The 22,291-nt window shown below is 40.0% G+C and overlaps 1 protein-coding gene across 1 annotated transcript; it reads left to right on the top strand.

Annotated features, from left to right (window-relative positions):
- The first annotated feature begins 9,310 nt into the window (after positions 1-9,310).
- LOC146386119 (B-cell receptor CD22-like) lies at positions 9,311-21,123 on the top strand. Its single transcript, XM_084932149.1, has 12 exons — positions 9,311-9,559; positions 10,724-11,059; positions 11,176-11,394; positions 11,516-11,848; positions 11,985-12,209; positions 15,266-15,523; positions 15,759-16,019; positions 16,912-17,172; positions 19,284-19,365; positions 19,478-19,535; positions 20,682-20,899; positions 21,045-21,123. The coding sequence occupies exons 1-12, from the start codon at positions 9,319-9,321 to the stop codon at positions 21,112-21,114; spliced, it is 2,562 nt and encodes an 853-aa protein (XP_084788275.1). The 5' UTR covers positions 9,311-9,318; the 3' UTR covers positions 21,115-21,123.
- Positions 21,124-22,291: the final 1,168 nt, after the last annotated feature.

Here is a 22,291-nt window from a genome sequence, read left to right as displayed (position 1 = left end):
GAGGTTTGGATTGTTTTCTTTCTCTAAGAGAGAGAAAGATGGTTTTATGCTTGGACATGTTTGCAATGGGCCCCAGTATTTGGTACTTTATTGGTTACGTTTGTTTTTGCTTTTGTTACAGTGCACTGAAATAAGAACATCTGAGAGGTGTGATCCACCGGTGGTGATATTTTGGTATTTTGTGAGTTCCTGATTTAACAAATCAGCTCTTTAATCCAGGCCTGAGAGATTGAACTTTAAAGCGCTATAAAATATTCTTACTGAAAACAGTCGCAAAGTATTTTTCTCCATGATTATAATGGGCTTGGGAGAAATTCACTTATATGGGACACTGATCACATGAGAAGTCCTGAGCCTAAAAGGATTGCAGCGAGTCAATCCAGTCAAAAAACAAGGAACTGTTTTCCTTTAAAATGATGACGTCATCTTGCTGGTGATGGATGCTCGAATAGGTCGCGCGTGAGACTCCATTATCAGCAACTTCTGGTATGAATGTGTGTGGATGTATGCATGTGGCTGGACTGTGATGGACTGACGACTAAAAGTTCTAATTGACTTGATACTGAGACAAAAATGGTGCCGACTTTAGGATTAGTAAATGTCCACAAACAATTCACCCAGCCTATAAAAAAAGGGTGGATGTTTTGTCTTGCTTTGATTTGTTTTTGCAAGAACAGAAGGATGACAGAGACTAAAGGGGGAGGCTGTAGCTTCACATGAGTGTGAACTGCAGACTGAACCCTTTGGTGGCTAATTTTGAGTTACTGATGTTTGCATTAAGAAAATTGTGTTTTAGTAGCTGTGTTTTGATTAATGTATCACATTATATTGTTGGGAATGTTAAATGCTAAAGTGAAGAAAAGGTTTGATTTCACTCATGACTGAACATGTTATTATTAACCATAGCAGGCCACTGTAAAGAGTCAATTAACTTTTATAGAGGAAAAAAGAAAAGAAAAAAGCCCAAAAAAACCCCTCTATCGATGTCTATGAATAAAAGGGGAATGATAGACTTGTCACATTCAAAATGGAGATATGTAAGGATAAACACTGGTCCCCATCTTTTAGGTCCTTTCATTGAAATAGTCAATAATTCAGAAAAGTAGAGATATAACCGACAGGGGCATGTGCTGAGAGGTGGTGCTGCACAGGAACAAGAGCAAAATAAAGAAAATTTTTGTGTTTAGCTTTGAGAAATTTAAATTAAAATGTACCATTACACTCAGAGGTTCAATATGAAATCAAATATATGCTAATTTTGTATGTGAGTACATGACTGGTGACTGTTCTGTCCTGAGCTTTTGTTTTTACAGCACCCACTTGACCACACCAACAGTTTCTCGCCACCAAAAGGGGGTACTTGCAAAGAATAGGGAGGAATATCATCAAAACTGGGAAAGGTAAGCCCCAAAAGGGGGTGATAACACCATAACTTTCACTTATGGTCAAATTCTCAAAATTTGACCCCCGGCTTGAAAAATTCTTCAAAACATTTAGAGACAGAGTGGAGTTTTAGATAAATATAATGTGCCAAACCACATGCGGATGGAGAGCTGGAATCGATAAGATGGTGAAATAACACGCAGGAAAATATTGACCATGTCGATTATGTTTATTCAAGAGTGCAGAGATTGGCTAATCTGACAAGGAAATGTTATAAAATGAATTGTCGGAACAGTCAGCGTTAAAGTCACCTTTGACAGTCCAGACCAAGGTTATTATCGTTAATAATTCGGTCTAAACTGCTGCAAGTGAATTGGAAATAAAATTTGAATGAATTTAGGACACCTTATACTTATAACACAAGTGATGGTAAGCCATAACTTGATTAGGTAAAGCTATTAAGATAATTATGAGCTGCCTTGACACAAAGAAAGTGAAGTCCTTCACCCTGAAAGGATGGAATTATGCTCTGCCTCTGTAGTCAAGTTTAGACATAGGCCTTAAGAAATCATGAGCCACTAATAAGCGTGACATAATTCACAAATTTAAATCAACCACATTGGGTGAGCGACCCGGACAAAAGAAAATCTATGAGCACGCAATAAAGTGGATTTGTTAGAGCCCGTTTAACATTTGCCTTTCAGAAAAATAAATAAATAAATAAATTGATTTGCATTTACAGACACACACTAAAAAAATCCCATTTGACACTGATAAATCCCTGTTCAAATAGAGTACATGTAAACGAAATATCGAAAACTAGAAGTGAAAAGAAAAAAAACATTTTCATTAACAGAAATAAAAATAAGAACAAAAAAGGAAAACTAACTAAAACTGTAATGAGTGTTCACAAAACTAACTAAAATTAACTGAAGTTATAGCAAAATGTGTTTAGTTTTCATTGAGGTGTGCGTGTCCTACAATAGTCATGGGTGAAAATGAAGTTTAGTTTCCAGATTTTTTCTTGCCGTCTCATTATGCCAGCAGGTGGCAGTACGTTAGTCGAGTCGTCTGTGTTGCTGCTCCGTCCACGTGCAGAATCATGTCAGGAAAAGTCGGGAGAAAGCGCCAGAGTCCAATTTGGGATTACTTTGAATATGACTGTGTTTTGGATAAAGCAAGTGTCTTGTAGTGGAAAGAGACAAATTATGAGGGACACGTCTAAGGGGAAAAAAATCCCACAGACCTTAAAATGCACTTGAGAAGCTCACACAAGAAGGCTGACCTGGCTTACCTTGAAAAGGTAAGGGGGAGCACACTCCCCCTCCTCAGAGAGCTCCCCCACTCAACCCTCATCCCCAGAAAACAGAAGCTAACCCCTTGCAAGGCAGAGTGATGCATCCCGAGACAACAGGACTGGGACATCTACATAACTGTGTGAGTCAATTGCCTTCAAAAAGTTTATCAATTCACTTGAACCAAAATTGCGAACACCCGGTGCTGCAAGAGTTAATGGTCTCAATACCCAAGGATAAGCAGAAGAGCATGACTGATATGATGAAACTGGGATTTTGTTACACTTAATTATTGCAAACACAACTAAAACTATAACTGAAACTAATCAAAACTAAACTGAAACTAAGGATTTTCAAAAAAAAATAAAAACTAAACTAAACTAGCAAACAATTGGTAAAAACTAATTACAACTGATATAAAATTGAAAATCTGAAGTCGAAACTAAATCATAGTCAAAACTAATGAAAATTGCAAATCTATTAGAACCCTGATCCAGACTAAGATGGCATTGGACATCTTCAGGGCGGAAAAAGGTTGGTGTGACCAAGGTGTGGTTTGGCTTGTTGTGTGTATATTTCGAGATGATATGGCTCTGGATGGACCAGTTACCAGGGCATGGAAGGAGGACAGACTTATTAAATGAGGAGAAGGAATTTCCTGGGATTGGAAATCCTCTGGGTGAGTGGTTGACTAAAAACATGCATAAAATAAAAGCTATTTTTTGTTATTGATTGGTTATAGATTGATAATTAGCCACATTTACAGCTGTATTGACTTGTTGTGGACGTAGTCTACTTCATGTTTAAGCACTCTAATTAACAGATTGAAAATAGAGACATTAAAGGAAGAATATGCAGCACCACCCTGTCAGACGCCAGTGGCGATGGGGCTCAGTGATGAATCAGGTGAGCTGGATTCATGGCTGAATCAAAACATAGGTTCCCCTGCTGTGGTCAGTAAGGGAAAAACAGGGGGAAATAAAATTAAAAGAGGCATGGATAAACGTTTATTTGTGAAGTTTGTAAACGGGATAAAAGGGGGTGTTTTACTGTTATTTTAGCATCAGCATTATTATTGCATCAGAATCATATAACAAGCATTGCATTAATGATTTATTGAAGCTTTTGACATTATATTAACATTTGTGTTCCGGTGATTGTCATAACCTCAGGTTAATCTTCTATTTACAGGTGTCAGGATAATCGTATGATCTTTCATTGCAGGTGTAACCATGATCATTTTTATACATATTGCAGTTTGTTGCTCATTATAGAGTTGTGCTCAAGTTAATAAGGGTTAAAAGCTACAGTCAGCGCGATGTCTGGCTGATCTATGGACTGGAGTGACTTTGAGCATAGAAGGCCGCACGCGCTTACACAACACAAATATCATGCTTTTCTTGGCTCCGGGCGGAGCCTACTGGAGCTACGACACTGGATAGGAGAAAGTCTGATACTTTCTGAGAGATGAGGTCACTAACCTTTTCTTTTAATTTTCTAGCTCCGTTGATTTGACACATTGGAATGTGTCAAAAAAGGGGGGGAAGTTGGGTTTTAACATCAAACAAGGGTTATATGAACATTTTTATGACTTCATTTGTGTTTTAATAACTTAGGTATGGTACAGCTTAAGCTAATAGTGACCCAAGAGGTCTCCGGACTTTTTTAGAGAACCAGTGAAAAGCATAAATCATTTTTCCATGTTTAAGCATTAATCATTGAAATGAATTGAATAGCGTTTAGAAGATAAAATGCCTGTGTTCACGAGAAGCTGAGTACCACACTGGAGAGGAAACCGTGGGACAGTAGGCGGAAGGAAACACATGAGTGGTTTTAATAATTTCTTACACACCTTGCAAATGTGCTTATAAGGAGTTGGCACTTGGTCTTTTGAAGGTCATAAGCTTCGTCCGGCGTGATGGTCCGGACTGATATATTGCAGGTATTGACTTTGAGTGCAGAGGGCTAAATGCAAACACGCTTACACACACATAGGATATGATTAGAATAAGTCCCTGGGACATTCTGAATATTCTAAACCAATCCTGAATCACCAGAAGGTCAGTAGATAACAACAGTAGATTATTAGGGCTAGGCAGAGAGGTGTTTTGGTTTTCTGTCTCTTACAGAGAAAGGAACAGACACCGGACGAGGTCACAGATATACGAGGATCCTTCGCAGCAGAGACAGACACAGTGACTGCCGAGACACCAACTGGGTCCAAGTGTCATGGCATTTTGGGCTCTGATAAGTCACCTCAAAAGGATGGATCCCATAAACACAGCAATAACAATGAATGGGTTGGCGGAGATCCAGGAACACCAGACCAACGAGGTTCGAGAGGCTCTTGGGCAAAAGGGGGACACGTTCCTGTTCCTTTTTCTGGGGAATACACGGGATACACAGGACCCGAGGATACACAGATTGTTGTTTGACATCGGGGCAGAATAATCCCCTGATCTGTGCAACGACTGAAGGGTTGTCTAACCCCTGAGGCTGAAGAAAGAAGAGCAGTGGATCACCCAACTGGAAGACACTGGTGGCTGCAGCAATAAAATAAAGGCTAAAAGCTCCTTGGACAGAGGTTCTAGTCTGAGTACGTCTGAAGGGTATAAGGTAGCACCAAAATAAAGCTGTGGGAGAACTGGGGAGTGTCATCTGTACCTGCTACTGTTGGAATAATAGTTCTTCTTGCACCTGGACTGCGCAAACATAGAGGTCATCTCACATATGGTTCGCCCAACAGGGGGACAAAGGGCCTCAGGAGTAAGAAGAAATGAACCCGGCCGCATTGGACTACAGGGTGTAGGTGAGCTCTTTATTCTAAAGAGCACAAAAGGGGGAGTGTCAGATTATAATATTATTTTATGCCATGCTAGACCCTTAATTAAAGATGGTGAATTATTATGTAGTTTTAGTTTGCATTATTCTCCTGAATTAGAAGGTGATAACTATTGCATTTGTTAAGCTGAGTTGCATTACATTAGACTGCTGGTTTATTGTGAATGAATGATATTGTTTTATGATGCATTATACTGCTGAGTTATGAGAAATACTGTTTGCAGAAAGTCATCGCCTTATTTGTCTGATTAGAAGAGAACAGAACATACTGGAGTTTTCTGCCCCATCTCAGCAGGAGCAGATAAACAGGGAGCCAAGGTCGTAGCTTAGGCACTGTGTGAGAGAAAGAATGTGAATGTTTAGGCTTTTATGATTAGGTGGGGGCCACTAGAGGCTATAAGAGTTTGATCAATGCTCCACCATTTTGAGATCTGATGCTGTCTGCGTACGGTGTCCATCTCCCACGCGTGTGATCATTAAAATCATCGTTTGACTCAACCCGGCCGGACCAGTGTTGTTATTGTGGTTTTTCCTCTTGTATCCATCCCCAATATTTGAATCCGTAACAGTTTGGGGGCTCGTCCTGTGGTATTGGGGTGGAATTTTGGAGGTTTGGACGGTCCGAGGTTGTCGAACGGACAGGCACAAGCCAGTGGTCTGACGTGAGTGGGCATAAGCCGGCTTATACAAAGGTAAGGCACTACCTGTTGAATTATTTCCAAAGTGTGCCAAATTGGACATGATTAAATTAAAGTCTACTCACTGAAAGTACTGGTAAATGCCTGTTTTGATTTTGATGAAAAAATCTCATGAGTTGAAGCAGTTAGAGGCTGCTAAGAAATTAAATGCAGTTAGAGGCTGCTAAGAATTAAATGCAGTTAGAGGCTGCTAAGAATTAAATGCAGTTAGAGGCTGCTAAGAAATTAATGCAGTTAGAGGCTGCTAAGAAATTGAGTTAGAGGCTCAAGTAGTTTGGTAGGGAATTGGTCATTTTGTGAGTTAGAGGCTCCATTGGTTATGGTTGGGCCTGAGTTGGTCATGTTGTGAGTTAGAGGCTCCATTGATCACTAGGTTGCACCTGCCTCAGTCATACTCTTGTTTTGGGGTGCTGACTGTTGTTTCAAAGTGTTATAAATTATTATAGGACGGCAGTTAGAGGCTGCTAAGAAGCGCAGTGCTCAGAGGTAACGCTTGCCAAGGTCGGGGACGCCTAGGCCTTGTCCTCTTTGAGGGATAGTCAAAGAGAGATCTGATGCTGTCTGCGTACGGTGTCCATCTCCCACGCGTGTGATCATTAAAATCATCGTTTGACTCAACCCGGCCGGACCAGTGTTGTTATTGTGGTTTTTCCTCTTGTATCCATCCCCAATATTTGAATCCGTAACAATTGCTAAATGATGGCTTCATATTAAATAAACATAATGACACCTACAGCACATCCATGCTGTCTTTCATCGGTGGCAGAGGAAGAAACCAGAGCTGTGTAGGTGATCATTTCTGGCTGAAATATGTCTGCAACACTGCAGGACATCGTTATGAACACAAGAGGACACTCACACACTTCAGCAAAGGAGAGTGAGCGCGCGTGTGTGTGTGTGTTTAGCTCACAGTCACTGAACTGAACTGTAAAAATAACATTTTCAAGATCAGAAGAAATCATTTGTGTGAAGATTAATCTTAGATTTCAGACAAGTATTAGTTACATCTAATGAGTGCAGAGGTGGCTGTACTGATGTGTATCTGTCTTGATACACATACGTGTGCTTGGCGTGTTGCTCTGTGTAATGTTAGAAAATAAGCAGTGACAGCTGTAATGCCTTAATAATGAGCCCACTGTGATCCTTATTACTTAAGAGTCTTTACCTTACAGTACAAAGGTCATTGAGGGGACCTTTGATTTGGTGCTTTCTAAATAAACTTGAACTGAGTTAAAGTTCACAGGCACCAGGTGAAAATTTAAAGGAAAACTCTCCGGCATTGTGTTTCACTTTTATAGAGTCCTTGCTGAGTCAGCACATACCTGACTTAGTCTTTTCTGTTATGCGTCACCTGTTAATAAACTAATCTACACACGCTGTGGATTTCATCAGGAGGTCCCAGTGCCCTTTGCAGATCATAAGTCCGTCATCAAGCAGGTTCTTAACTGATGAGAGGTACGAACACAGCTTTGAAGAAGAACACTGATGTGGCTCTCAGACCTGCACGGAGCAAAGGAACACCCACAAACCCACTGATCTTATTGGTCCTATTGACTGTCAGGCATGGGTTTTGTTTTCCTCTTCCTCTTTCTCTCTCAGGTGGCGAGTCTGGCTGGCTTTGTGATTGCTCCACCTGCAAGTGAAGCCCTCGTGTTAACAGGCTCCAGCTGCCACACCAGTTACCACTTTTTTTATTAACCACAGTATTCAGGAGCTGGTTTGAACTGCAATGTTCTGTATCTGCTGGTTTCATTTTCCAGTCCTGTGCTCTGGTTTGCCCCTGGTGAAAAGGTTTATGTAATCTTTGTGGCAAAAGAGAACTGCTGAGCGATTTTAGATGTTGTGGTTGCATCTTAACCGTGCAGTCCTCTAACTGAGGTAGCAGTTTAAACAGAATCAGGATTCATAACAAAGGTTTTGAATATAACTTTTGTGTGATTAAGAACTCAAAAACCCACTGCATTATTTACTCCTTTGCTGAATACTGAATCTTTTAGAAGAGTCATTTAACAGCTTTTTGGAGGCACTGCATTTGTTGGACTTCTTGGATTCAAAACATTTCTAGAGCTTTAGAAAACAATCATCTTCTACCACAGTCTACTTGATTTTATAAAGACTTTGCACTAAAGTAACACACTGCAGCAGTAATGACACTGGGCCCAGGGATTTCATCCTGAAACTTGGCAGTCAGGGTGCTGCTGCCTGCCTCCTGTAACCTTGTGCATGCTTGTGAGACACAGCAAACCTTCTGTCTTTCCCACCACATCAATATTTAAACTGCACATCAATATGTGAAATAGCAAGTATTGACGTGGCATCTTAATCTAAATGTCCTACAGAGAAATAACAAGATAACAACACAGTAACTCACTCTTGATTATAATAACTAAGAATTCAAGGCAGAAAGCAAGGCACATGGCTGCGGGGCTGTGACAGAGCTGGCAGAAGATCTTTAAATATTGTCTGAGTCTAGTCTCTAGTTTATGCAATCCCCAGTTTCCCATCAGCTTTGCTGCATCAATTTTAACTTTGCTGGGCACTTAATGACACAGTGATTCTTTCTGTTTTGTTTCCTTTTTGCATCAGGGTATTGTTTACCCTCACTTTTACCAGCCACACTACACACAGAAGTGGGGGTAACAAAACATCCCTACTTAAACTTGCTTTAAGGGTTAGCCTAGCTTGCCAAAACACATTTTTTAGTCATTTAAAACTCTGTCAGTATATTAGCTATACCTAGCATACTTTTTAGCCGTCCTACTACTGAGCTGTTAGGATTACACTCAGCAGTTATTATCTTCCTTCTGGACAAAAAACAGCTCTAGAGAGATTTTAACTGAACTTGAACCCATGAACACAAATTAAATTAAAATCTATTCATGGGCCAGTTTTCAAAATGATCAATGTCATTAATAAAGTCAGGCTTGAAGTCTTCAAAAAGACTCATGTTAAAATGTTTTCTATTGTCCTCAGCAGTTGTATCAGAGGCAGTCCTTTTTTTCTTAAGGTGATATTTTCAGAACATAAAGCTGCATGCAAAGTGTTGTGAGAGAATCACTTCTTTATTTAAGCGCGGGGGTTTACAGGTTTAAAGTCTGTTCATGCATGTTAAGCATGTACAGAGGAAGGAAGACAGCCAGATAACTCTGTTACATTTTCCAACCACAGAAAGCACAGTCTTCAGAGACAGCATCTTCAACACTGGCAGAAATCGTGGCTGGTTTACAACATGTTACATGTTATGTGATCTACCTGCTGATGGGATTTATGAGACGAGAGGAGCAGCCATGAGTTCAACTGCAGCAGCAACTGGATTGGTTCTCTTCCTTCTCTCGCTGCCAGGTAATTCTGTAATAGTAAGTCAGTCTTGAGGTAGATCACAACTGAACTGTTTTTGATTGTTTTTTACACCACACCATCTGCAGCACAGAGCTGTTAAAGGTTTGCATTTCCAATACTGCAACTGAATACAGATTGTAGAAAAGGTTTTTTTTATTTATTGTCTCCACTGCATTTAATGGACAAATACAATTTTCAGGCTGCTTTAACTTAGGTTGAAGTTTCTTAACAGAAACTAACAGATAAACAGAAAGTGGATTCCCAGCCATTTTTCTTTTCTTTTTTCTTTGTTTTTTGCACAAACACATGGTTTTGCATTATGCAAATTGTCATATTTGTAATAACAAACCCACAGATACTATTATTATTATCTTGTTTTTGGTTTACTGTGTCAAGAGATATATTCTAAAGACACTTCTTCAGCTGAGAGCCAGAGAGTAGAAACACACACGCTACAGTTTTTACTTGCAAGGGCGGTCACAAAGCTTATACTGACTACTAAGTACAATTTTATATTGACATACTGATTTACTGTTTTGAGTTTAATTCCACCGTCAGGCCGGGGTCTTTCTGTGTGGAGTTTGCATGTTCTCCCCGTGTTTGCGTGGGTTCTCTCCGGGTACTCTGGCTTCCTCCCACTGTCCAAAGACATGCAGTTAGTGGGGTTAGGTTAATTGGAAACACTAAATTGCCCATAGGTGTGAATGTGGGAGTGAATGTGAGGGAATGGATATCTCTGTCTATGTGTTAGTCCTGCAACAGACCTGTGACCTGTCCAGGGTGTACCCTGCCTCTTGCCGTAAGACAGCTGGTATAGGCTGCAGCCCCCTGCCAGCGAATGGATGGATGGGTTTACTGTTTTGGCTCACACTCTCACAGCCTGCAAAGACTTGTTTTCAGAGAAAAATCACATCATTAACTCACTCAGAAATTGACTGGATGAAGACTTCTGAATGGACAGATGATCTCGCATATGTAAACACCAAGAACAACAGCAACAAAAATACCTTCCTAAATACTTAATACCATATGCATGATAAAAAAAAAAATGTCAGGAACAATAAATCTGTGCTGCTTATTCTGAGGAAAGGTTCTCAGAACTTTTACTGAAACAATATATGTTTGTTGTTGTCATTAATCTAGTTTCTGATGTGTTCTGTGTTACAGTGGTACAGAGTCAGAATGATTATGCAGTGACTTACACTTCTACTCAGATCTGTGCTGTAAAAGGATCAACAGTGGACATAGGCTGCTCCTTCAAATACCCTTTGGGGATAATTGTGTTAAAAAGAGTTTGGTTCACTAAATGGAACAATTATAATCCTGAAGATCTGAAAACAGACCCAGTATATGCAGGTCGAGTGTCGTACAGTTCTCACTCGGAGAGCTGCACTCTGACAATCAGAGACCTGAGAGAGAGCGACTCAGCTGTGTACAAGTTCAGGTTTGAAACAAACCAGAAAAGTTTTACTGGTTTACCTGGAGTCACTCTGACTGTCACAGGTAACATTTTTATTTACACATCAGTCAAACCTTGTTATGAACATAACTGTGTGTGTTTGCGTATGGATAATGGATGTTAAAAATTCTCCTCTGATATTATTTCTTCACATAATCAGCTCTTCAGGTACACGTGGACAGATCATCGTATTACAACTGGGCAACACTGACTTGTCAGAGCAGTTGTCTACTAAATTATCGTCCCTCCTACATCTGGTACAAAAATGGACACAAGATTTCTAGAAGAAATCAGTATCGGTATTCAGACAATCTGAAGCCTTCAGATAGCTACTCCTGTGCTGTAAGAGGTCATGAAGATTTCCCCTCTCCTTCAGTGTGTGAGTTTATTTCAGTAACATAAAACCATCTTGTAGAGTCACTACATACATCTGAATAAAAACAGTCAAACTCACTGTGATTACTTTCTAAATCTGACTTAAAAATCATTTTATGTTTCAGGTGTCCGAGGTGATTCATGCAACAGAGTGAATTACAGCAACAGAAGAATCTGTGCAGTCAAAGGCTCATCAGTGGACATTTCTTGTACTTACAACAGTTATGAAAGTCCAATCCAGTCAACATCCTGGTTCCGTTCTGGTCGTGGATCTGAGGACCTCACAGAAGACTCCCAGTATGCAGATCGTGCTGAGGTGACTGAAACAGAGAGAGGACGCTCCACTCTGAGAATCAGAGACCTGACAGAGAGTGATTCAGCCGAGTATCACTTCAAATTCAAAACACAAAGATTTGAATGGAAGAGTAGTTTACCTGGAACAACTCTGACTGTCACAGGTACTGATCAACACACGTGACTCATAATTTCATTCAGTTGAATTTTACAAACTGAATCTTGTGTTGTTAATTATTTACTTGTTGGTGTCTTTGTAGTTTGACTGTTTAACAATGTGAATACTTTAATTTTACACAGTTCTGCAGGTGAAGGTGAGCAGAATAATATCAGTCCATGAGTCTCAGACAGAGCTGAAGTGTGAAAGCAGCTGCAGTCCAGCTGGTCGTCTTTCGTTCATCTGGTTCAAGAACGGACAGAAAAACACAAAACAGCAAACTTCTACTTATACAGACTGCTTTTATCCTGGAGACAACATCTCCTGTGCTTTCACAGGATACGAGGATTACCGCTCTCCACCAGTGTGTGAGTTCACTTCATGATTCAGTCACAGACTTTTATCATTCTGACAGATTATAAATAACTTCAAAGTGACGATAGTTCGAGTCAGGTTCACAAAACTGAAACCTTCATTCAGTTTTGTGTGTTCGTGATCAGAGGACAGGATATATCAGCTCCTTTCACTGCCCAGCTGTAGGCTACTGCATAGTGAAGATGTCATATACTCTAATGAAAGACGGCCGTACGCCGAACGATTTTTGAGCAGGAAATCTGCTTCATGTAAGGAAACAAGGAGCTCTTCCTTTGGAAGTTTGGAAAGATCGTTCATCGTTCTCTCACTGCCAGGCCCATTTCATGTGACTTTTTTTTTTTTCTTCATAATTCAGGAACATGATGATTCTGCAGTCACAATATGGATATCAATGTTAAACGTGTGATAAATAAGAGTTAACTAAACTTGAACTAATTACCCATTTCAAACCAAACTGTCACAGTTCTGGGTCATTTTGACCCAGCATTTTCTGTTTCTTATATTTTGGTGTTTTTCTATATCAGGGGTAGGCAACCTTTCTGATGGCGAGTGCCATTTAAAATTTCCTCAGAAGTCAGTGTGCTATATGATTGCATTAGCAATAAATTGAATAACGCGCTATATGAACAGTTACACAATATATAGAACCACTTTCTAGAATTATATTTGTTTGCAGATGTTGGCAGCTATCAGGGAATAGTTATCAGCTATTTTGAAACAAAAAAAAAGACACTTTTTATCCATAACAAGAACTCCATAACAGCAAATGAACTGTACAACAGAAAATACAAATGCTATTTATGGTCTCCTCACAACAATGATAAGAAAAATAAACTAATCCAATATGGCATGTCTGTTAATACAGAGACACACATGTTAATGTGATCTCTGGTCTCAGAGACACAGGTCTCTGAGTGCCCATTCAGATGGCTACCTGAGTACACTCTTCATGTGAGAGAAAATCTGCTCACACAGATATTTAGAGCCAAGTACTGTCAATAAGGCCTCTGCAATGTTCTGAAGACAGTTAAACTTGTCAGGTAGTGATGTCCAGCAGGTGAAAATGCAGCTCCATGAACACGCACAGCTGTGGATTCCAGCTGCTTCGATGTCGCATTAACTGGTATTAACTCAGCCAGTTAATGCGAGACAAATCCAGCTGCTCATTAAAGATCTCTGGTTTGATCAGAAAATAAAACATTGGTCCAAACACCTGAAAGTCCCAATTTGCAGTGTGCACCGCTGGTGCGGCCATTTATTTTTTGATGCACCTTCTCAGATTAATTCACTGCGTGTCGTGCCCAGGGCTGGACTGGGACAAAAAATCGGCGCGGGCATTTTGACTAAAGACCTGCCCACCAGGTATTAAAGCCATAAAGCCTTTGAATGAAAACAAATGCTGTTGTGACAGTGATGTACAGTCTTGTTGGTATATGTATGATTTCTATACATTTTACATCAGATAAAACCTTTGGTTGTAAGATTCAGATAATTATTTAATAACAGCCAGACATTTTAAATGAGAATAAGAAAGCACATCTTTGTGCCCCCCTTTCCCTGTTAATGCCCTACCTGCCCCCCTGGCAAAACTTTGCTAGAGCCGCCCCTGCACAGTTACCAGCTGTCAGCTACTTAGAAACAGATCCTGGTGTTATTTGTCTCTCAGAAACAGTTCATAACTTCCCTTCAACTCATTCATGTCACCTAAAAGGTAAACCTGTTTCTCCATCACCTGTTCAGCTCTGATGATTCAGTAAGGACATCTCCTGGTTTCATGTTGAATGTAGCTGTTTAAACGTCAAATATCTGCTCGGTTTACAAGACATCACATATTTGCAAAAGTGCTCCGACGTTTTCGGAGATGTCTGACACCCACCATCTCGAAGCTAACGGGAGGTCGAGACCTACTACAGCTGGGGGGAACACCGCTCTCCCGGCACATCGTGCCTCGAACTCCCGGTCGGCTTCGAGCAGACGGTCTCCGAAATGTTTTCACTTTTGCGAGATCCCGAGTTTGTTTTGCGAGATCTCGCAAAAGTCCGTCTTAATTTTTTTTCTCCCATGTCCCTTGCGGGGCTCCGTAATGTTATGATTCTTAAGATATGCTTTTTTGCTTATTATTATTCTAGGTTTCAGTTTTGTTCTGGTTATGAGTTTAGTTTGATGTTAATTCTTCTTTTAGTCTCTGTCGTCTTTGGGTTCCATGTGTTATATTCTTTCAGTCTGCCTCAGTGTCAGGTCTGTGTCTTTGTAAATTGTTCTGTGTTTCCTGTTTTATATTGATAGTCCCAGTCTGATGTCAGAGTGTTCAGTTTTACTTCTCCCCTGTCTCGTTAGTCTAATTTCTCCCAGCTGTGTCTCCCTCCTGTTTCCCATTCCCTGATTACTCCCCAGTGTATATAAGCCCTGTGTTTGCCTTTGCTCTTTGTTGCGTCGTTAATATCTGCTTACCCTCAGTTTACGCTGTGTGTTCTGTTACCTGTTTTGCCTGCCTGTTAGTTTATTTTTTACTCAGTATAGTTAGTTTTCTGTACAGTCTGCAACCTGCAATAAAGCTGTTTATTTTGAGTTTACCTTTGCCTCAGTGAGTCCTGCATTTTGGGTCCTTCCTCTCTGCCTGTCTGCACACAGCCATGACAGAAACAATCAATTCTAAAAGCTGAGAAATTCATTTTTGTGCCTAATCCAACCAACCTGAATTATAGCCTTATCATATCATCATTAAATTTGTTTTTGGAAAGCATGCTTAATTAATTTAGAAGATACCGTTACCAATGTAATGAGCATTGCGGTACTCGTACCTGTGTGGCAATTTTGAACAAGAGATAAGCAGCAGTGCTCTGACTACACAGAGGGTTAGTTGCAGATGTAAAGTCTGTCCTGTGAATTGTAAGAGTGGTAAGACTGAGAAACTCGATTGATCTATACACAACACGTTTATATGCTGAAGATAACAGATTCAGAAAATGACTGATAATTAAATTGCTTTATTTACTGTGTTTGTTAAAATCAAATCAAATCTAATCAATCTTTATATTCTCTCTTCTAGATGCTCCAAAATTTGCTTCAGTACTGGTGCTGAATAACTCTCATGAGATAATGGAGGGTCGCTCTGTGAATCTGACCTGCAGCAGTGATGCTAACCCAGCAGCTAATTACACCTGGTACAAGGACAAAAAACCAATCACTACAGAACAACAGCTCATCTTCAGCTCCATCCAGTCTTCTGACTCTGGAGAGTATCATTGTACCGCTAAGAATGAGCTGGGTCAAAGACCATCTGAAGTCATCTCTATCAATGTGAAATGTGAGTGAAGACAGTTATCTTTGCAGAATTAATAGTTTTAACAGCAATTTTTTTTTACACCCAAACAAGGCCACACCTTACAAACCCCGATACAGTCATAGAGTCAGAGTAAATGCTGCAGGTCTAAAACCTTTATCAGTATTCAGTTATAGAAAAGGTTTAATATGTCACAAATTTTAGGTCAAACAGGAACAGGAATACATGTTTTTTAGTATATTTTCTATTTCTCCTCCAGATCCTCCAAAGCTTGCCTCTGTGTCAGTGAGTCCCTCTGCTGAGATAGTGGAGGGCAGTTCAGTGACTCTGACCTGTAGCAGTGATGCTAACCCAGCAGCTAATTACACCTGGTACAAGGAGAACAAATTATTGCTTCATGGACCAGTGGGAAGGTACCATTTATCCTCCATCAGCTCTGAGGACAGCGGGAACTACTCGTGCAAAGCTGAGAATCTGTATGGACCAGCACAGTCCGGAACTCTATACATAGATGTTGAGTGTAAGTATTTCAGTGAACAGCTCAGAAAGCATGTCTGGTTGCTAATAATTGCTCTATTAAGTACTCACTTGATAGCACTAGATGAGGCTAAAAAAAAAAGACCAGAATTTTTGGTCATACTTTTTTCAAAATTATATGCTAACTGACAAATGACTTGTGATTGAGTCTTTGGCAGTGAGTAAATGGTTTTATAGTCGGACTCTCCTCCCTCCTTTTTCACGTCATGCCCGTCTTTTATACGATCTATGATGCAAACATGCTAAACTATAATTATAGGTATGATAAGGTTCTGGGATTGAATCTTCTTGCCAGCTGTGTGGAGTTTACATGTTTTCCCTGTGTGGGTTCTCTCCTGGTGCTCTGGCTTCCTCCCACAGTCCAAGGACATGCATATGAGGTTAATCAGTAATTCTAATCTGGCAGTAGCGGTCAATATGAATGTTTCTCTCTTTCTCTGTTAGTGTGCTTTAATGCTCACCATTTATAGTCTGTCACTGTGCCCCTGTGTGAACAGGATAAACTGGATTAAGACTGGCATTACAGTACATCCAGAAAGTATTTTCCGTGCTTTACTTGTTCCATATTTCGTCATATTACAGCCTTATTCTAAATGGTTAGCAAATGTTTTCACTTTGTCATTATGGTGTATTGTGTGTAGAACTTTAAGGCTGTAACATTACAAAAATGTGGAACTGGAAGTTAAGCGTGGTGAACACTTTTCTGAATGTACTGTACATGCAAAGAGTTTACAACAATGTGTTTTATGTAATCTATATATTCTGACTCTGCATTATTGGGTTTCTAAAAATGTAAAAAAAAAAAAAAAAATACTGATTAACCTAAACAAAACAAGGCTTTCAAATATTGACGACTGGTCTCCAATATGCTGCAGATCCTCCGAGGCTTCCCTCTGTGTCAGTGAGTCCCTCTGCTGAGATAGTGGAGGGCAGTTCGGTGACTCTGACCTGTAGCAGTGATGCTAACCCAGCAGCTAATTACACCTGGTACAAGGAGGATGAAGACTCAGCAAAAGCATCAGGCCAGAACTTCACCATCACTGACTTCAGACCCGAACACATTGGGAGTTATTACTGTGTTGCACAGAACACAAGAGGACATCATAACTCCACCTTACAGCTGATTGTTACAGCAAGTAAGTGACTACATTTATAAATTTGCCCATTTATCTCTGCATCATTTCATCATTTCAGAAATTAATAAATAAAAATTGACCTGAACATTGATACATGTAGAAATATTACACTTGGATCTAAGTGTGTGCGTGACTCATCAACTAGACAGTTAAACATCGTTGTCTTTGCTAGGCAGTTCCAGAAATACTTGTTATATTGTTCTTACTTTATTAATGTAAAACAGCATTTACCAGTTCAAAGATGTTACAGATGGCTAAACTCCCCATTTCTCTCTTTTTTGTTGAAGTTGTAATCACGCAAAATAGATGACAGTGCTTATAGTACTTTGACATTGAGAAAATAAGATCAGATCAGGAATAAATAGATACAGCATTACCTAAAGATAATAATACTATGCAAAAAATAGAAAAATGTAGACTACCAGTCAAAAGTTTTTTTTAGATCATCCCAGTCTTTCCAAAATGTATTTTAAACCTTTGACTCATCAAAGTAGCCACGTTTAGCAAATATAACAGCTGAACACGCCTGTGGCATTCTTTCTACAATAGACATAAAATATTCTTCAGAGAGTTCTTCCCATATCTGTTGCAGAAGTTCCCATAAACATGCAGCACCTGTAGGTTGCTTTGCTTTCACTCTTCTGTCCAGTTCATCCCAAACTAGCTCGATGGGGTTTAGCTCTGGAGACTGTGCTGGCCACTTCATGGTTTCAAGCTTCCCATCTTGTTCCTTTTTCCTGGTGTAGTTCTGGAATAGCTTGGACTACATTTTGGGTCATTATCTTGCTGTAGGATGAACCCCTGACCAACTAGGCACATACCAGAGGGTATTGCATGGATAAGCAGAATGCTGTCATAGGTGTTTTGGTTCAGGGCGACTCTGTACAAGTCACCGATCCTGGATCCAGCAAAACAGCCCCAGACCATCACACGTCCTCCTCCATGGTTGACAGTTGATGCCACCCACTGTGCAGCTATCCTTCCGCCTACTCGACAACGTACAAAGATCCTGCGTGATGAACTGAAAATTTCAAATTTTGATTCATCAGTCCATATGACCTTTTTCCAGTCTTCAGTAGTCCAGTGTCAGTGTTTCATGGCCCAGGCAAGCCTCTTTGTCTTATTCTGACGTCTTAGCAATGGCTTTCTTGCTGCAACTCGTCCTGTCAAACATGCAGCTCAAAGTCTTCTCTTCACAGTTGAAACTGAGACTTTTTTACTACGACCACTATTAAGCTGTGCTTGAAGCTGTTGTCCTGTGAGCGACCTATCACGTAAGCTGTTAACTCTCAGAAACTTGTCCTCTGATTCAGTTGTGGTTCGTGTCTGCCAGACCTCTTCCTGTCAGAGTTTGCCCAGTTTCTGAGTTTCTGTGATGTTAAAGGAAACTGTACTCACTGACACCTTGACTTTCTTTGCAATTTTTTTGTAGGAAAAACCTACATTTTTAAGTGTTATAATGGTCTCGTAGGAACTTCCCTACTCGTGACCTTACTCGTTTATGCTGCCTTTCAGTGTCAGCCTTTATGCGACCTTGGAACTTTTCAGTTTGTGGCAAATCATTTGTTAGAAAAACTATACCATCTCATCCACTAGCACAGTCTCTAACCTCCAGTAATGCGGTTCTTCAGCCAATAAAGCCTGGTAATAGCTAGTCTTAAATATGTTGTAGTGATTTTCATAGACCCTTGGCAACTGTCACTGTGGACAATATGACAATATAATAATTTAAACCAAGTAAGGAGTCTCTCCCAAAACATTGGGTAAGGTTTCTATAAGTCTTTTAAATCTGTCTTGCATTTAATGTTGGGGTAATTGTTCACTTCCAACTACATTTTCAAATCAATGTTAATTATATCTTCAGAAAAAATGAAAACAGCTGCCCTCCTGACCGATCTGACTTCAGATGAAAAGTTCCCTGTGGTATTCATATTTTTAGACAAAATCCCATCATTAGGACATGAAAATAATGGCACTTCAGCAGGAATTAGATGTAAAACCACAGTCCATGAGTCATAAACTAGAAGGTTTTGGTCTGATATACTTTATGTTCATTCTTAATAGACCCAAACTTCTGTAATCAAGTTACTAATCCAGAGTTTGTTTCCCAGGTTTAGTGAAATCAGCTGCAATTGCATCGATGACTATTTTCTTTTTGGCTATCGTAATCCTCTCTGCAGTCATATTCATAAGGTGAGCAGATCAGTTTTTAAAATTAACTACAATTAGTTCTTCACTGTTGTCATCCAAAGATTCCTGAAATTCCACTGCTCATTGTTCAATGTTCGTTCTCTGTTCTGTATAGAAAAACGAGGCCCTTAAAAGTCATTTTCTCCAAAGACGGGACAAACAGCATCGCACAGGTAAGGAAGAAAAGGTGATTAAAAGGTCATCACACATAAGCTAAATACAAAACTAATGTGAAAGAGCTGTACTGTAGCAGTATCTCTGGTTATGGCTGCACACAGTTGTCCCAACTGAGGATTGGTTCTAAGTTTAGAACTATCTAAACTTAGAACTATCGCTCTACATCCCTACCCTCACATATGATCACAAGTGATCACAATTGTGGATACAAGCGACTGGAAATGAGCTTTCTCCGAAGGGTGGCTGACCTCTCCCTCAGTAATAGGGTGAGAACTTTGGCCATCCAGGAGGGGCTCAGAGTGGAGCTGTGCTGCTCCTCGACATAGAAAGGAACCGGTTCGAGCATCTGACAAGGATGCATCTTGGTGCCTCTTGGGTGAGGTGTTTTAGGCATGTCCCACTGGGAGGAGGCCCCGGGGCAGACCCAGGATGTACTGGAGAAATTATATCTTTCTGCTGGCCTGGGAATGCCTTGGAGTTTCTCGGGATAAGCTGGAGGAGGAGAGGGAGGTCTGGGCTTCTCGATCTGGCCCTGGATAAGCAGAAGAAGACGGACGGACGGACGGACGGGCGGGCGGACGGACGGATGGATGGACAGTTGTTCTACATTACACAGAATTACAGAAAAAAAAAAAGACAAATGAAACAGATAAATGTAAAAGAGATAAAATAGGTAAAAGAAAATGTTTAGGATTCCAACAAAAGTAAAACTGTTGTGGAGCTGTGATAGCAGAAGCTTGTTGCTGAGATGTGTTCTCCTCTATCAGGACTCAACTAAGGGGATGCATGGAAACAAATAACAGATATCATCCATGTGCTAAACCTTTAGTCCACACATGGAAAATAATTCGAAGCGTTACCCCCTTTGCTACTTTTTCGCTCAAAGTAAACCTTCTTTTCTGCTATGCCTTTCTCTTCCTGTTCTTTCCTGTCCTCTTCCTCTGTGTCCTCCTGTTATTTTCCTTCAGGTGGTCATTCTCACTCACTTAGTTTATGGCATCAACACCTTTTGCTGGGGATACTTACCTCTCCAAAAACAGATACAGTCCACTCAGATCAACTCTTTCTATGATGTCCAACCCTGTTGCTGTAGGATTAATTTGAGATCAAGTATTCTTATTGCTGAAACATTTTTTCTTCAGAAAAGTGCATCTCCAGAACATGATGGCCCTTCAGCTCCAGCAGCAGAGCAGCAGGACGACCTTTGCTACGCCAGTGTCAGTTTCTCAAAGAGCCAAGAAGATCCTCTCTACTCCAACATTATGCCCACTAAACCCAAAGGACAAAATGAAGAAGACGAGGAAGAGGGAGGGGGAGATGTGGAATACTCTCTTGTCAAGTTTATTAATGGAGCCCAAGGGTGAGCCTCTTTATTTGTCCACAATGTTGAAAAATGTTTATTGCTTTGATTGTTGTTCCTATGACTTTTTTCCTTAATTAATGCTCATAATATTGTGAGAGTCTTATTATAAAATCTTCATAATTCAGTATTTTTATCATTACAGATTAAGAGGTGAACAGGCTGTGGAAGATTCATCTGCACTGTACAGCACAGTCAGGAAAATCTACCATTGAGTCTGTAAGGATGTGTTTGTATTTATTAAAGAGTGTTGAGCATTTTTGGTTAATGGTCTTTTGGAAAACTGGGAATGAAGAAGAAATTTTCCATGACAGCTAGGCCTTTAATTTGTTTGATATGTATAGTGTAGAGCATTTTAAATGTATTCACATTTGTGCATGAATGTGGTTTCAACACAGATTTGTTTGTATGCACTGTTTGTGAATGACTCACTGTCCTGATCAGTGTATGTCCACATGTACAGTCTTGCTTCCTTCATTTTCTAATGCGATCATTCAAATGCATTATAGCTCCTTCTCCATACACTGATGACTGTTTTATGTATCTATCAACTCAAAGAGATTTTTTATTTACCGTGGCTTCATTTATTTTTTAAGAATGTGACTTATTTACCAGTGCTTTCACTCTCATAATAACCTGACTGGAATGCACTGATATATATTATTTAATAAAAAAAAAAATCTTTAATAAATATTTCTTAAGGACTTAAGGATTTTTTTCATGGGTTTAATTGTTTGTAAGTGAGGGGACATGTTTTTCTATTTCATATTTTAATATGCAGTGGTATTCATTCATTAAATAGATTTAATAAACACACATACCCACACCATCCTTACACCTCTGACTGCACTGTAGGTGGGTACTTTACAGTTGGGCAGATGTGAAGGAGCAGGGTCAAGTTTCTCAGTAGATGGCAAATAATAATTTGTGCATCCTTTATATCTCATATCAGTGTCGCTCCAGCTGTTTGGTTGCTTAGCTCTGTCCACAAGATTTAGACAGCCTGTCCATCCATGTGTCCATCTGTCCTTCAGCATCTTGACAACTGTTGACCAGATCCAGAGTTTGGGGTAGTTTGGGTGAGTGGATCTGTCGTTGTGTCATGTCATGGGTTCCTGGTTTCTCTTTGTCCCATGTCTTCTGTCTTCTTTATCTCTGTCACTGTGGTTACTGTTAGATTGTCTGTGTTAGTTGTCTTTCAGTAGTTTCTATTTTTGGTTGAAGGTTTGGTTTCTAATGTGTCTTATTCTAGAATTAGAAGTGACTGTTTGCCTGTAACTGTTTTTACTTGCGCCCCGCTCCCAGCTGTGTCTTGTTTTTCAGCCCGTCTTCTGTATACATAATACACAGGCAGGTTTGTTTCAGTATCTTTAGCAATGCCCCTTTCATTGC

This window comes from Perissodus microlepis, chromosome 6 (assembly GCF_051167445.1).
Source record: "Perissodus microlepis isolate ML-2025 ecotype Zambia chromosome 6, ASM5116744v1, whole genome shotgun sequence".
Classification (NCBI taxonomy): Eukaryota; Metazoa; Chordata; class Actinopteri; order Cichliformes; family Cichlidae; genus Perissodus; species Perissodus microlepis.
Note: the sequence above shows the minus strand (reverse complement) of the source record. Positions and strands in the feature narration are given on the sequence as shown.